We start from the raw sequence: 17071 nt of genomic DNA, 5'->3' as shown, positions 1-17071 counted from the left end.
ACTATGGTTAGCATAAACAAATTCCGCTCCCATTAAAAAAAAAACATGACGCCAAGTTGGCATTATGGTCGAGTGTAATTCGAATTTGTCAAAAGATTCTTAATTTTCTTTATTAGTGATTAAAATGATGTTTGTTTCTGTTTGATTACTTTTTAAAATTCAATGTTTATTATTATTGTGTAACTGTGCATTATTATTTTCTTCAAAATGGAATCGGATTCTGGTCTTCAGTGCGATGTCCCCGATGGCGCGGAAGTGTCCCCCTTAGCCGAAACCCAGGCTGCAGATACTGCAGAAATAGCTGAAAATAATGTATCCAGTCATGAATCTGATGCTGCTAACAATGAGCAGTCTGGTATGAATATTGTATTATTACTGATATAATTTAAATTATTACTTTTAAAGGAACTGCTATTCATTCCATTATATATTTCCATATAAATTTGGGTTCTGATAGATTTAATTCTGTTGTATGTACTTTATTTTTCTAATATTTCTATTACTTAAAGAATTTTTAATTAAATTTGTATTTTTGCATACTTTCATAGTAAACAGTAAACTAGACTTTACCCACCAATTCGTCTGTAACTGGGATACATTGATTGACCGGGATAAAAAGACCAATTTGTTCTCCATCACAAATGCAACAAATTATATAATTTTGATAAGCTATTAAGGTGCTATAAAGTAACAAACTTACTTGTACATTTAGAATATTAACTTTCGTGCGAGTTCATTAGCATTAATCAATACATAAAGTATCTTGTGTTAAATAAGGATATAACTTATTTGTGTGCTAAATTTAATACAAGTCTATCATTTGTTTTTGCATAAAAGAGTAAAAAATAACATTTATATAAATTGTCATATTCATACTAGTAATATTTATGAGTAAGGAAATATAGTAATCTAGATCCTTATATGTTTTTAATGAAAATTAAAAAAATATATTATAGTTGCAAATGGGGGTGGTCCTACCAGCAGCAGCGATGCTTTAGATGTAGAACCTGGCCCACCAATAGCTGATACTGATGAACCACCTGCTGCTGAACAAGGTTGGTAATAAGAAATTAGTAATTTATCTAAATAATTTAATATTTTGTTTCACAATTATTTGATCATGTCAAAATTAGTACTAAGCCAAGACAGGAATAACACACATTGCTTGCAAATGAATTATATATACATTTTTTAATCTTATTTAGTGTAAAATAGAAAACTTTTGTATTAAATATAAAAGCAAACATAAAAAAATTGTAAATATTTTGTTTTATGTCAATCAAGAGAATGAGTATCAATTTTAGTATGATTCCGGTAAAGTCATCTAAAATTGTATTTTATTACATACACACTTGAGTACAGGAAATGCCCTTTATGTAAGCAATTTCATATGACAATGTAACATGTCATGTCTTATTTGGGGAAGAATTACAAATTGTTGATGCTCATATTGATAATACATTAAGCATGTCACATGTTTCATTTGGATTAGAAAGTCTAACATTTTTTGTGGTTTTGTTGATAATAAATCATGTCACATGTATAAAACATTCGAGTTAGAAGGCAAAAATTAGTTTTCTTTTTGATAACATATTAAACATACCATCCAATAAAATTCTTAAGCTACCATTGAAGCTTTTAGATGGCAACAATATATTTGTAAACTATTTGTTAGGTTGTATGCTGTATTATTTATTGTTACTAAATATTACAGGTAATCCTGAAGAAGAAATGGATATTGATGATACCACTACAGGGACAGTTGCTGATGAATCTGCCTATATAGGAGATAATTGTTTATCCACACCAGTAAGAATTTTTTTATTTTAATAATTCTGTCAAAATAGATGTAAAAAGACTAATTTGCAATTTTATTAATACTCAAGTTCCATACTGTGATATTAAAAGAACTAAAATATTAATATTAATTATATATAATAATAAGTAAAAAATGTCTACACAATTCAATCATCCAAAATGTATTTAATTGTAAAATTTTATCTATCTAAAATTTATATTTTCTTTATGCTTGCACTCAGAAATGCAATATTATTCAAATTATAGATTTTTTTGTTATTAAGAACTTACAAAACTGAACTAATTTTTTAATAAGTAACCATATAAAATTTTCTTTAAAAATTTTATATTTACCACTGGCTTATTTAAGATTATTAATGGGGGCCCGGTTCCCACCTGGCTGTATAAAAAGAAGCAGAAACTCTTAGACATGTTGTTGCAAAACTTTGCTTGTACCCTGGGATGGGCACAGCTAACTTGGCTTTTTCTCTATGCCTATATTTATTATGGTATGCTATTGGTATTTTATTTTCTTTCTGCTATAGGCTGCTACAGAAGATAATTCGCCTCAAGAGATTGACCATCAGCTGGATCCAATAATAAAAGAGCAGGGCCTAGATGAAACTGAAGGTGTGGATGCTATAGCTGAGGAATCTCCTGACCAGTCAATTAGCTCTGCTATGCCTATTGACAGTGCTGTGTGTGAAGGAGATGGAGCACCAATGGCACAAGATGGTATGAGAAACAAACTGTACTATGTATTTTATTAAATATCAAGCTGAATGTCACACTTTTGGTTATGTAAATTAAGATAAAAGATTTTTATAATTATCCCTATGCTTTAGTATGTTTTGCCTATCTGGTTATCTATGAAAACATGATAGTATGAAAATGAGTTTGATGAAGAACATTGCACAATCTCAGGATTTTCTAGTAAACTTGATTGAAGTTGTTAAGTAACATACAATATATTACTGTTCACAATATTCAATATATTATTGTTCATTTTATTTTAGATGAATCAAGTACAATGGATGAAGATATGGGTGGAGGGGAAGGTGTTGCCAGTAGTGATGATGTCAATGATATAAGTAGTGCAGCACAAGAGTCTGTCAGCACAGGTATTAGGTAAGTGTTGAAAAAATCATTCAGTGTGACTAAGTCCTTGATATTACATAAATGTAATTGACTTTTTATCTTTACACAGCTCAAGTACAGCTGAAGGAGGAGCCGATATTTCCAGCAGTGGCCAAACCGAAGCAACTCTCATATCCTCAACAGCCAATGGGCCAGCAGTATTGCATTCATTTTCCTTAACTCCTCAGCAACAGCATGCCAACGAGTTGGTATACTTTTGATTACAAATACATGTAACATAATAAATATTACATTTCAATAGGTATTTGAACTTTTTGTCAACTAGGTTCAGTGATGCTGATACTTCTGAGATGGAAGGCACTGCAGATACAATGCCAACAGTAAGCGAGTCTATGCCGCTACTTACCATGACGGCTAACGGGTCCGCGTTGCTCTCGCCCACCATATTGCAAGGTAAATTGACATTTCTCTACACAGAATTACAATTATAAGTTATTATAATTACATCAAAATAATGTCAGCAAACTGAATAGCCTCGACTCTGGCACTTGTACAGTACAGTATAATTTGTAAGCAAAATTATCTTGGTAAATAACATATACCACACCTGATCTAAAAACTGATGATGTAATGGTGTCGTGCCATTTCCGAAACAGAAGTTTTTTTCATTTATTGTCCCACATCATTAGATACAGTCAGGTTATGTGCAGAGACCCTGAGTATAGGAACAAAATTTGTTTGATAGTTTACCTAAATGATTGTGTTAGCTCTTTTACTAACCATAAACCATTAGCTTGTTTATTATTCTAATTAACATAAAAAATTGTCTCAACAGGCGAGGAGGGCGGCGCGGGAGGCGTGTCGTCGTCAGTGGCGGCGGAGGGCGGCGCGGGGGCGGGGGTGGGTGTGGTGGCGAGCGCGGCGGGGGCGGGCGCGGCGGAGAGCGAGGGCGCGGTGAGCAGCTCGGTGGCGGCGAGCAACGGCGCGCCACCGCTGCCGCCCACCGACGCTGCGCACGCGCTTGCTACGCTCGCCAGCGCCGCGCTTCACCACCAGCACGAACAGGTGCACACGCTCTGGCCGTTTTCAGTGTCGCGTGTATTTTCTATGTCATGCCGAATAAAACAATGTTTGGAATTTATGCAACCTGCATAATAAAATTTGAAAACATTTTTCTATTGCACCTAGCTACATTCTGATACAATGTAGATAAATGTGTCATACTTATCGATATTTTGTATAGAACCAAGTTATAAATAGTGATACAACATTTTTTTTTATTCTATTGATTCTTCTGGATGGTTGCAGATTCATTTTCTAGGTCATGCCAATTAAATGACACAGTCATTACTCTTTTTAGCTATACTTGTAGGCAATCCACTTGAAATTGGATACGTGTCATATCTTGATTGTGTGTTACGTATTAAAAAGATAACTCAGAAAAGTGTTAGCTATTTATTATGATGAAAATCTTATTTAGTTCTTTTCTCCCAACAATATGGTGTCTATAAAAAGAAACAGGTTATACAAAAATCTTTACTGCATACACTTCATTTTCTGTGGTTTGGTTTATGTTGTTTGACATGGATTTATTTATACACATTGTATATGTCTTATATTTAGAGTTCTCTATTAAAGTTTATATGAATTTTTCAAATTATGATTGGCTGACCAAATCTGAGACTCGACAAGAATCAAATAATTTGAATTTAGCTTAGAAATAATAAAATTAATTATAATAATGCTGTAGTCAGTTGCATATACTTTTGTATATGCAAAACTCATAACTCATATGTTCATAATGATGTCTGCATGACTGATTGATCAAAAATCTTCAAAATGTGCGATACATAATACTTGAGGCATTCACCAAAAACAGTATCTTCTCAAAACTATCAAATTAAAACATTAGTTTAACATATCTATTAAACTATTTTTTTATTTGATAGTTTAATTTGACAACCCATCAGTTTAGAAAATTAATGCTTGAGACACATTACAGAAAACACACATCAGATTTTAGACTTTTTTTAATTGATTGCACAATTAAAAAATTTGTTTCGATAATAAAATAAGTTTAAAAATCTACTCTGCCTTACGCTCCGAGAATTCTATCACCTGCTTATCAGCATTAGTTTAGCCTAAGTCCCGTCATATGTACCGATTAAAACTGAAATTCGCATACTTAGAATGCAATAACAAATTGCTAATGGGAATGCAATAATTATTATCGTCACACATCTATCAATCCTAATGATTAAGAACATTTAGTTAGTATAAGAAACTTGGTTATAGTGCCGAGTAGAATGTTTAGTACGACAAATCGCAAATTAATCTTGAAGGATAAGATGCTAGATGTTAATATTATTTTATATTCTATACAAAGTTCGTTTAATTTCAAAGTCAACGATTTTTATATATGTTACATAGTATGATTTTTAATTTATCTTCTTCAATGTTAACAACGTTAGTATTAGAACGGCTTGTTAATGAGTACTTTCAATTAAGACATTATATATTAAAATAGATTCACTTAAAATAGTATATAAATATTTACTACTAGTTATTGTGCCCGCTATTACGTACGCGTGGATTTTAGAAGTAGGAAAACCAATAAAATAGACAAAATTTTCGATAACATATTAAATTAAGTTAGATTTTTAATTAGACTTTCAGGAACACAACTGTAAAAACCGCATCAACTTGGTGCAGTAATTTTTGCTGATACTGAACCTAGATAACAAATTTAGGAACAAAAATTCTAAAAATTATTGTTTAGTCTTCTGTTGCTCTTAATAAGATTTCTTATATTAATTTATTTTAAACATCTCTCATGTACAGACCTAGATATCATTTATTTACAATTTTATTATATCAATGAGATTAAGATTATAATTAAATTAAAAAAAATTTGTGCCCTTTTGGAAAGCACCAAATGTTATTAAATGTCTTACACTGCGTTTGTCTTTGCGAATATCCTCGTTTCGGATTCTGTCACGCAAAGAAACTTTGAACATAGCCCTCTTCATAGCTCGCTAAGTAATTTCAAGTAAATGCAAGCATATGGGCAACCGTGTGGGACCATGTTTTGTTTCCATAAGTCGTCACTTGTAACGCCCACTGTAATATTATTATTATTTAATATGTATGTTATAACTTTATAGTTACAGTAATTTATTTTATACAGGCCGAATCTGAAGAGTCAAAGCAGCAAAATGATGAAGATGCGTGGTATACTGTTGGCATTGTAAAGGGCACTACATTTACGGTATGAGTTTCATATAAAACTATCACCAGCATTAAAACTATCTGAGTGAGGTTCTAATTTTTATATAATTACTTACAGGTGCAAAACTACATATCCGATCCAAATGTAGATCTGTCCAACTTATCATTGGATAATGTTCCCGATTTGTCCGGTTTAGCAACAACACCCCTTGAACATGGTACGGCATATAAATTTAGAATTGCTGCTATCAATTCTTGTGGTCGTGGCGAGTTTAGTGAGGTAAGGAATTTATTTTGTTTGCTAATTTGTAAATATATAAAAAATAATTTTAAACAATATTACACAGTGTCATATATTTCCAAGTAAAACTTCTAATTTGTGTAACTTTTTATTTGGGCAAGTTGGGATATATATACATGCTTAAATATCTTTTTTGTTAGTTAAGCAACTATAGCACCAAGGCTATTGTACTTAAAAGTTCAGTATTACTTGTGTGATTAATAATAATGAAATAATATGAATATAATCATTTTCCATTATGTTTGTAGGATAAACTTTGTAAAATGTCAATCATTCGAAATCCAAATATCTATTTTGATTCGAACGTGTTTTGGATTTACGTGTTTTATAAACTGAGTGAAATTAAAATGGTTATGTGTCTGTGTTATAGAAATTATTAGCACAGAAATATCATGAATCAAAAATTAAAATACGACGAAAATTTTTTAATAGTCATTAGGTATTACTGATTATTATTCAGTTACTAACTATATAGGTATTAATTATTATTTATCATATTTATTTAAGCATCATATATGTTACGCTTTACATACAAACCCTATGGATACTTATTTCTTCTGGGTTCTCAAGGTTAACTGGAAAAAATCTCTTCAAGGAATAAGTTTGCTTGTGTACTTTGTATTTTTTTTTTATCTGATATCTAAATTGAATATAAATGTACAATAAAGCTTATACAAACTAACTCAACAGCTGATTCCGTCCTGTTAATATGAGAGGGTGCAAATTTCTTGTCTGTTTTCGACCCATGTTTCTTTAATTATAATGTTTAGTTTCACTAATAGAACAATCCCCCTTTAAAAGTGCTAACATTTTCTATTTTAATGTGTATAGCATTTGAACTGAGCCCATAATCTAGACCTTGAAATATAACTTCAGTATATATTGGATAGATTATAAAAAAACATTGCTAAAAGATATTAATGTATATAATAATACATACATAATTACCTATACAATACGTTTTACATATAAATATGACAAATTGAACTATCAATAATGATATATTTTATTTTTAGGAGTCTGCGTTCAAAACTTGCCTCCCAGGGTTTCCTGGTGCGCCATCTGCTATCAAGATATCTAAGTCTGTCGAAGGCGCACATTTGTCATGGGAACCGCCTCAAGTGGCCGCTGAAGGAATTTTCGAGTATTCTGTTTACCTCGCTGTACGATCTAATACACAACCTAAGGTAAATGATGTTTTGTTTATTAGTTTTTATTTACAATGATGCTGACAATTATATCTCATATCTTAATAATATCAAGAGAAGGAAGGAAAATACATAAAAAAATAAAATAAAAAGATAATAAAGCGACAATAATTGTGCATTAGTGCTGAGATGTCGGTCCACCTGATGGAAAGTCGCCTCTAGATATGAGCAGTACCATGAACATAACAGAGTATACTGTTTCGCCCAAGATACCTCCCATGCGTTGTCATTCCTTAGGACTCAGGTGTTATTCCTCTGTACCCTGTAAATTCACTGCCCACCCTTCAAACCGAAACGCAGCCATGCAAACATAACTGTTTCACGGTAGAAATACGAATGGGACAGGGGTGCCCAAGCAAACGACTTTTGTACAAAGTCTTCCTCTGGTACCGTTCCTGTTACTACTTTCATCAACATCACAGTATGAAAACATTATTAATGGGTTGTTTGAGACGAAAATTGATACACGAGAATTTATCGATGCAGGAAGCGTCGAAGTCGCAACTGGCATTCGTGCGCGTGTACTGCGGTAAGGCGAACACGTGCGTGGTACCGCAAGCGTCGCTCAGTGCAGCCCACGTGGACTCCTCCACCAAACCGGCTATCATATTCCGCATCGCCGCCCGCAACGAGAAGGGCTACGGGCCCGCCACACAAGTCAGGTGGCTGCAAGGTGAGCCCGGGTTTCAATAATACCGAGACAAATATTTATGTTTTCTCGATGATTGATTAGCTAAATATAATACACAGACATAAAGTCCATCTTTTGTAACAAACATATTTTTAATAAAATAAATGCGCATCTCAAGGCGCATCAGAATCTGCTCCAATATCTCTTTGAACCTAACAACGTATATTAAATATTTATATTTCCACAGCTTTATTTTTTTTCAATGTACGGATTTCATACAATTTCTAGTTACAAAATTAAAGGTACAGAAAAACTATGACGCGGTAAAAATTCATAGTTCTTATATGTACGGATATAAATATTTATGATCTAATTATTACAACCTTACGTCTTTATGTATCTTTATTGTAAATAGAGAAGCAACTGTTATTTATTAATATTACGAATTTTTTTTTTTCAGATATAAAGTCTACAGGAGTGAAGAGAGCGGGTGAGGGTCGATTACCCGGCGCCTCACCCTCCAAGCAACCTAAACAAATATTACACTAAGTGTTTACCCACTAAGAAAGCCTTGACTTTTATGTAGAATAATTATAATACATTAGCTATATGTACAGATGAGACGATTAAGTGAAATGTATTTGCCTTTAGGTGCGGTTAATATTTTTTTTATAAACTCTTTAATTTGTGAATTATTCTCATGAAATATTTTATGTGTGAAATATAGTTAACCATTATATTTGCTGTAGATTATGTTAATATCGTGACTGTTGTGCCGATTTGTATCTTCATGTTAAATCTATTGGAAGGTAATAAGATTGACTGAAAGTAGATGTAAGCATGCAATTAGATAGACTGGGTGCAGTTACTCTAAAGGTGTCAAATAAATACTAAATGTAGTAATTGTAATTCATGACTATAGCTCACGCCTTTTTACTTTTGGGATAGGCAGTGATTACAGCATGTTTCTGTTATAACATATTTTCTTTGATACATGGTGTATATTTGTTTTAATAAAAATACCTGTTAAATTTGTATAATACGTGAAATTGACCGACTGTTTAATTGAGAAACTGTTGGGTCTCGTCTAGAATAACTAAATTTTGTATAGGAATCCCTTATAAAATATAACTTAAGTAAGTATATAAAATTAATGGTTTCTGCGCGTGCTAAGCCGCGAAGATCTGTTAATATACTTGATCATAGACGTTTTCTAAGAGCTAATTATAATATAAAAATATTAATAAGTAATCTGGCCACATGGTTATGATCGATATTAATATACTTCTTCGGTTTAGTTTTATATTTGTTTTCATGTTCATGTATTTGAATATTTTTTATATAATGTTTCATTAAAACCAAATGAATGATCTTAAAAAAAAAAAAAAGAAAATAGGGTATTAAAATAAAGAAATATCGAATCGCATTTGGCTTTTAATACTTAATTACATATTATTGAGTACACTATACATTTGTTTCATTGCTATAAAATGCTATCTATTCAAAACTCCGGTAGGCATTCCAAAAGAAAATAAAAATACAAATTATTATACCTTTCGTTTTATAGAAAAATTTCCTATATTCAAGATATTTTGCGTTTTATCATGATATTAAAGCAGTATCACTAAATTTATTATTTGGACAAGTTTTAATATTTATTGTGATGATATAATTTCTCCAAACAATCCATGGACAGTGCTGATTCTCGGTTACTGAAATTAAAATAACAAATTTTTATTGCAAATACTTATGTTGGTCGATAATAACAAACTTTACATAATAGGCCGCGCAGAAAAGAATCCTCAGGTTTATTTTTTCGTTCAACAAAATAGAAGTCTAAAATTTACAGTATTACATTAAATATGGATAATAGCGGACCTAGTGTTTGAAGACAAAGCAAATTCAATAATTTAAAATTCTATAACTGACTACAGTGCAAAGCAGTAAAGACGGGTCGTATATTTACGATGTAATAAATAAAAAATGTTATGCGCCTTCTTGGACTCTGAGCCTCATCTGCCTGGCTTTATAAGTATCGAGACATTTAATAGTCTTACCAAAGAAGTAGTTCCGAACAGCTTGTACCATCCAATGACAATGTTAGAGAGGTTGAGGTCATCGAGCATTATTTGGGCTACACCCATGAAGACTTTCTTGCCTTCTATGCGCCCATAGTCGCCCCACACTGTTACCTGTTCATAAATAAATAATAGTATATATAGATATAATATTTATATCAAAACTATTGGACCACTTACACGACATAAATATTAGTTATAATTATGGTTAAAATAAGAAAATAAAAAAATGTCAACGGCCTTAGGGCCGTTAGTATTCGCGATTATGAAAATATAAACCGATTGCCAGTTTTGAAGATTGTTATTTTAAAAATTAGAGGCGTTAATAGTTGGGCGTAATAGGCGAATGCAATTCTTTCGCCGTCACAAATTGAGAGAGCATGAAATTTCCATATTCAAGTTGGCATCAAGCTTCATTTATGACATCGGGCTTCATTTACGACATGAACATTTACTATGCTAGCCAATCAGCGCCGATGATCCGCGATCAACACAAATAAGAACGTAAGGTAAACGTAACGTAAGTTAGTTACATGTGATCCCGGTATTGTTTATTGTATATCGAATTTGTGCAAATAATATGTATGCTAATGTTTACTAAATAAAATGCTTTGTAACGTACTTGTAAAACACATCCTTTAAAGTTTTCCCTGAAGGTAAGCGTTTGCTGATAGAGCGGGTCAAGTGTGCGTCGGGCTGTGGTCGTTTTGGCCTTGGCGACGCAACGCTTGCCACTCACAAGGTACACCTTCACGTAAGGGGCCGGTAGAGCGCGGCACCCTTGTCGCGCTTGGAGACCTCGCGCTCGTATCACCTCCACCTTGTAATAAAATTTATAATATGATAAGGACAAACTATAGCCTATGGAAATGATAAGCAATGCTTGAGTCACATTTTTGTTTTATAATCGAATTCAATGTTCTACTGAGGATATAAAGTGAATTAGTATTCACTTTATATTAAAAGTTACACCATACACGTTTACGTGTATGGTGTAACTTTTGAATATAATTTGTGTGTTTAATTTTAGTAAATATTTTTTTCAATGAGTACTAAATTACTGTACCTAATTAGAAGTAATGAATTATTTCCACTTTCTTCTTTGTAGAAAATACTATAGTTAAAAATTAAATTTGTAATAAATATTCAACGCAAATCCTTATTTCGCTATCTAAATAAAAAAAAATACCCAATGAAATTATTAATATAACTTCACTCATACCTTTGCTATTAAATATTCACTTAGGCACCTACCTCAAGGAATCCCTTTTGGTAGCACATGGAGAGTTGGACGTCACCCAAAGTGGGTGCGCCGAGCAACTGTCTCCCAACAAGTTGGCCCGGACCCAGGCCATCGATGAAATCTGACAGACCCCCGCCGTCCGACCCCGAGGCACGCATACCCGGCGACCACCTAGCCAAGTCGAAGGTTAATAAGGTTCCACATAATAGGTAAGTGTTATTTTATCCGATTTATAATATTCTGGAATTTCATAAATATTAAACTTGAGGTAAGTCAGTAGACTTACAGAATACACAGCCTAAAGCGTCCAAAACATGAAATATTGAATAGACGTTACTTAGATGTCCATGATTTTTTTGGAAATTCTTGGACAGATTCAGTGAGTTTCCCTCCCCTTTATGTTACATTTATCTGTAAGATATATGATTAATAAATATAATACATTGATTTATTTTGCTCCATTTGCTTATTTTAGAAAAATGAGAGCAAAATAAAAAGTTGTGAGTTAATGAAATGAAATGTGTAAACATTTCATTTCATTAACTAATATTACAGCTATAATAACAACAAACTTCAAATAGTGATATTCCAGAGTCAAATGTTAATTTGTTTTAAAATGTAGGTACCTACTATAAATCCACTACCCATCTAATATTTAGTAGGTATATTACAATATGAATCTAAATATAGGATAGAAAGTAATAATTTTTCATTACATAGAAGTCAGTATGCTATGCATTGGCTATTTCATAATACAAAAACATCAATTACTACTACTATTAATGAACTATAAGTAGATAGATAGGGCAAATAGAATTTGTTTTTATATTTTAGAATAAAGAAGTAAAAATATATAATTATAGAGTCCAATGCATAACAGCTAATAGCGAAAAACGAAAGTAATTGGTGTTAGGTACTGAGTCTAAAATTTCTATAGGAGTAGTAGATATGTCACTAAATGAATTAGAAAGTAATTTGATTCACCAGGTGTCGATTTTCGCAGCTATCATAGGACTTTATAGAATATTAAATAGGTATATAATTACAACAATGACAACATTGATACAATAGTGAAGAAGAGGGCGGTAGTCTCGGATGCATCGAGTGATAAAAGTTAAGGTAAATACGTGGAAATTAGGTAGATACTACCTATACAATATACAAAGAATTTGAAGGCAGCTAGTAGAATTATAAAGAGATATGTAATTTTATAGGTAAGTGCTAGAAAATGATTTGTATCTAATTTAAAAATGAGGCATAGGTATGTTAAAGATGCTTGTTACATTATTATCTTTCATAAAATTCCGTATGGATAGTATTTAAATACAAATTACTGGTCACAATGTAAGGTATATGTACCTACCCGAAATTTACACGTAACAACAAATATTTATAACGTTAAAAATTATACAGTGATATTTTGAATTTACTCCTACGAATGATAAAAGTAAAAATGATTTTTTCAGTTACATGCATAGGGTGTTGAGATGTTTGTGTGTGTGTGTACATCGAATAGCCAAAAACTGAAGTCTTGACAAATGATTATTACAAAAGTGCATACATCATAGGCTTTCAGGCAACATTTATTATCGTCCAGTGCATTTATTGGGAAGTTCGTCCAGACCTCTGTCATCTGCAGTCGCCTCGCCTTCGTTTACTGTCACTGGCTGAAAATCTGGAACCAACATCGCTAATACCAGAGATAAAAATAGGGCAGTCTCAAGGGTTCGAGGGTGCGTTGCCTATGCGAGAGACGACTCGTGCGTGCTGAACAGAAAAGAGAATGAAGTGAATAACACCAATATAAACCAGCATCATGCGTTTACAAGACGAGAGGCACAAAGAGGGGCAGAATGGAAGACGCGAGCAACATCGATGCACACATACAAGAGTCCTCGGCGAACCGCTGCACGGAAGGGGGCAGACGAGCGAGCGACTTACGCGGATGCCTCCGAGCTACATATGGAGACGAGGCTGGTGGCCTTGGCGCACACCTCGTGCGAGCGCTGGAACGTCGTGGTCGCGGGCCCGGAGCGCTTGCGCCGCGCCGCGCCGCCGCCCTCTGCGCGGCACGCGCCTGCGCGGGCTGGGCCGCGGCGGGCGGCCGCAACACATTCAGTACCCGTCATATTTACATTGCATATATATACCACGGTACTAGTGTACCTACCATTCTATATAAAATTGTAAACAATTTAAGTAACTATCCAATATCGATTAACAAAACATGAATATGATTATGGAAAATGTGGGTGTGCGAATGATATTATCATTTGATTTTTTTTTTTTTTTATTTGATAGATATAATAAATTATTGTTAGTAGTGTCAAGCCAATTGGTACTTTTCGTCGATAGTAATTTAGATATTATCAGAATCATAACTGCTACCGCCATACGTTAGCTAGGTTAAAAAAAAGAATGATTTCTGTCTATCAAATTCACCAACTACCTAATTCAAATACTATTTATATTTTAGACTTATTACTGGCTATACATTATAGAAGTGATTATAAAACTTACCAAATTAGACAAATATTTAATTTAAAATAATTATAGGTGTCTACAATAAATTTATTATATATACGCATTGAACATTATCTTGAGCACACCTATTCGCTCGCTCAGAAAGACTTAAATGGACATTAACCAGTAAAAGCTCTACATAATGCTAACTCCACAGAAGCAACATTACACATACATCTACGACTGTTATGAGTTTGTAACATGCTGTGTTAAAGTTATACAACGTCGTTGTCGCATATTTTTTTTTCAAGTCGGTTGAATATATAGTTCAATTTGTGTGAAAGAGACTTGACGATCTGTACAAAGCGCCACGAGAGCTACCGCCGTCCGAGGAGCCTCACTATTGTCTCAATGTTATCGGTAAGCAGCGGCGCGAACCTGTCGTCATCGTTTTCGCTGGATGCGGAGGAGGCTCGCGACACTCCAGAAGCGACTCCACGCATTTCACCTGGCACCACCTCTTCGCTGCGTTGTACCGTAAACGAATTTTTTCCACGTTTACCGAAACCTAACCTCCTTTTTCGTCCTGTCGATCATTTAATCAATACAATTGAGACATAAACTGAACAAATCCTACATAAAACGCCAGCCTTTACGCATAGTTACATCATAATTGTACTAGTACGTTTGCGTTGCGTAAGGCTAGCGGTAGGCGTGGTAGGTGTTGTAGTGAATTAAGTGTAAGATGTATAAAAATTCACCTGTAGCTGATAGCTGCGAGGTGGAGTTACTCTTCTTTCCCATACCGGATCCGAAATAATCCCGTGGCTCTGCTTTTAGTAGCACGTCGTCCGCAGATGGCTCCATTTCACTGGCACCGCCGAGAGCAGTGTCACTGAGGCTGCCGTCTTTTTGGACATTCAGGTAACAAGTAAATATTATCTAATAACTTGACGTTAATGTAACAATTATCTATTTTTGTAAATATATGACAATAGGAAATGATTATGGATTTAATAAAAAAATTGAACGTAATAATAGAATTATTTTTGTTATAACCAATAACTTCATATACAAACTTAATACTTAATTATCATATAGTAGTACGCATTACCTGCTTTTTCATCAGGCGGTACATCAGCGTTGCTGAGGCTTCGCGTGAATTGTCCTCGTCGAGATTCGCGGCGCTCTAATGGTTGATGCTGGTTATTACCACGACCATTCTCGCGTCCTCCGTAGTCATTACTAAATTTGGATTCCCGTCGTTGTGTAATGTTTTCGCGTCGTTTATTGCCCATTGTTTTCCCGGACGGTTTTTTATTTCGTTGTTCAGGGTTACGTGGTTCGCAGTTTCGTAGGGCCGACATTTCCGCAGTTTCCATTACAGTATGGTCAATGGATTGACCGTATGGCAATGATTCCAACGTTGTAGTGCGAGGGTTGTGACATGTATTTTCGGGTGGCAGATGTGAAGCAACAGGAGTGAGCACACGACGGGGCGAGCCGAGGTTCGAGGGAGAGAGAGTAATAAACATAGAATTAGCCATTGTACATAGTTCTCTATTTAAATGACTAGTAGATGATAAAGAATATGATCGTGGACGAGCTTTTTTAATTATGGAGGGCAGAGGTTGCTTTAATGAGAAATCTAAACTAGATTGCGGAGACAAAGTGCATGGTGAACGATATTCCTGGAATGTTGGAATTTCATTTATACTAACTACCTTTGTTTCTATATCTTTTGCTAGTTTAGTTGAAGCATTTGGTAAAATGGCTAAGAAATCTATATCAGGTTTTGCAGTTATGCTCATTTTTTTGAAGATATTTTTAATGTCAATCGGAGACGTCTGCGAGTCAGGGGACCGACTTAATAAAACTAAAGAATCTGAATGTCGCCTTTGTAATAATAACGTTTTCGTTAGCTTTGTTTTTTCTTTTATATTCAGTTTGAAATCGTTACTGTTTTTAGATTCATTGCTATCTTTTTGGATATGCTCGTGAAGAGAATTTAAAGGTGATTTATTTTCGGAAAGATTACAATCGTAACTCATTTTTAAATTAAGAGATAGGAGTTTTTTTCTATCGTTATTGTATGATATTTTTGAAATAGTTTCATTTATCTTTGGTTGATTGTTGTTCTCAATTTGGATATCGTTTTTATCTGAGCTATTTTGCTTTTCTATACTAACGTGAATCGTGGTTTCGGCATCACTACCTTCACTATCATAGCCATGATATTGATTTAACAGTTCTTTACATTTTATGTCTTTAGTTGTGTTTACATTATGAACATTATTCTCTAATTTATTTTCTACTGCACTTACAGTTCGTATAGTAGAAAGTAATTTTAAATTATTACTTTGAAAATTATTAATATCCGGGAGTTTTCTATGTCTCATGGTTGTTTTTTGTGTATCATAATCATAGTTCATATAGGACGGAATTTCAAAATACCACGATGGATATTCTGGTCGGATTTGAATTTTACTTTTTTGACTCTGTGTTTTGTTTTCAAAAGATGTATATGAGTTAATCGGGAAAAAATTCTGTTGTTGACTTGCAGACGATTGATATATTGTACTTTCATTTATATTTTTCATACGTGATGATGCAATTTGACATACATAATCTTTTCTGTTTTCTGTTATTTTGTAAGTATTAATGTGGACAGAATATTCAGGGCAACTGTGACTGCGTTCATAAGCATGACAATGAGAGCGTTCTCTATTACATGAACCGGCTGAGCGGCTGCGAGCTAGTAAGCGTCTAAGGCGCCGGGTTGGACGTACACGGTGCGTCGATTGTATGGAATTTACACTAGAATTGAAACGATTACGAATTCTTCGACGCACTGCGCGTTCCGCACCCGCCGTTATGAAGACATATGGCAATATACGACATTGTGTTACATTGTGTCGTCTGTGTAAGTTAGGAACAGGGGTAGCGCTATCACATGATGAAGATGTACTATTTGGGGGAAGACTTCGCTTCCAGCTGCAAAATATATATGAGGACGATTACTTG

General features: G+C 33.8%; 2 protein-coding genes across 3 annotated transcripts in view; one reads left to right on the top strand and one right to left on the bottom strand.

Moving 5' to 3' along the window:
* Positions 1 to 36: 36 nt before the first annotated feature.
* On the top strand, positions 37 to 9730 carry LOC113522543 (host cell factor-like). 2 transcript variants are annotated; one of them, XM_031914164.2, is made up of 13 exons: positions 37 to 355; positions 957 to 1055; positions 1715 to 1809; positions 2343 to 2532; positions 2814 to 2925; positions 3005 to 3139; positions 3221 to 3348; positions 3731 to 3960; positions 6083 to 6163; positions 6242 to 6403; positions 7441 to 7611; positions 8119 to 8305; positions 8724 to 9730. In XM_031914164.2, exons 1-13 carry the CDS (start codon positions 208 to 210, stop codon positions 8810 to 8812), a joined length of 1827 nt encoding a protein of 608 aa, XP_031770024.1. In that variant the 5' UTR covers positions 37 to 207; the 3' UTR covers positions 8813 to 9730. The 2 variants fall into 2 exon arrangements, with proteins under 2 accessions (XP_031770024.1, XP_026764068.1); XM_026908267.3 differs by having other exon boundaries at positions 3197 to 3348.
* The window catches only part of LOC113522530 (regulating synaptic membrane exocytosis protein 2), a 20010-nt gene continuing 12618 nt past the window's right edge, over positions 9680 to 17071 (bottom strand). Inside the window, 7 exon segments of the mRNA XM_052897696.1 lie at positions 9680 to 9975; positions 10321 to 10455; positions 10964 to 11161; positions 11596 to 11755; positions 13526 to 13670; positions 14809 to 14955; positions 15162 to 17041. Coding sequence (XP_052753656.1) covers positions 9973 to 9975; positions 10321 to 10455; positions 10964 to 11161; positions 11596 to 11755; positions 13526 to 13670; positions 14809 to 14955; positions 15162 to 17041 — 2668 coding nt within the window. The 3' untranslated portion in view covers positions 9680 to 9972.

The sequence above is a fragment of the Galleria mellonella genome, unplaced genomic scaffold (genome assembly GCF_026898425.1).
Source record: "Galleria mellonella isolate WM207_F2 unplaced genomic scaffold, CSIRO_AGI_GalMel_v1 utg38, whole genome shotgun sequence".
Classification (NCBI taxonomy): Eukaryota; Metazoa; Arthropoda; class Insecta; order Lepidoptera; family Pyralidae; genus Galleria; species Galleria mellonella.
The sequence above is the reverse complement of the archived record's forward strand: the minus strand, read 5'-3'. Positions and strand labels throughout refer to the sequence as shown.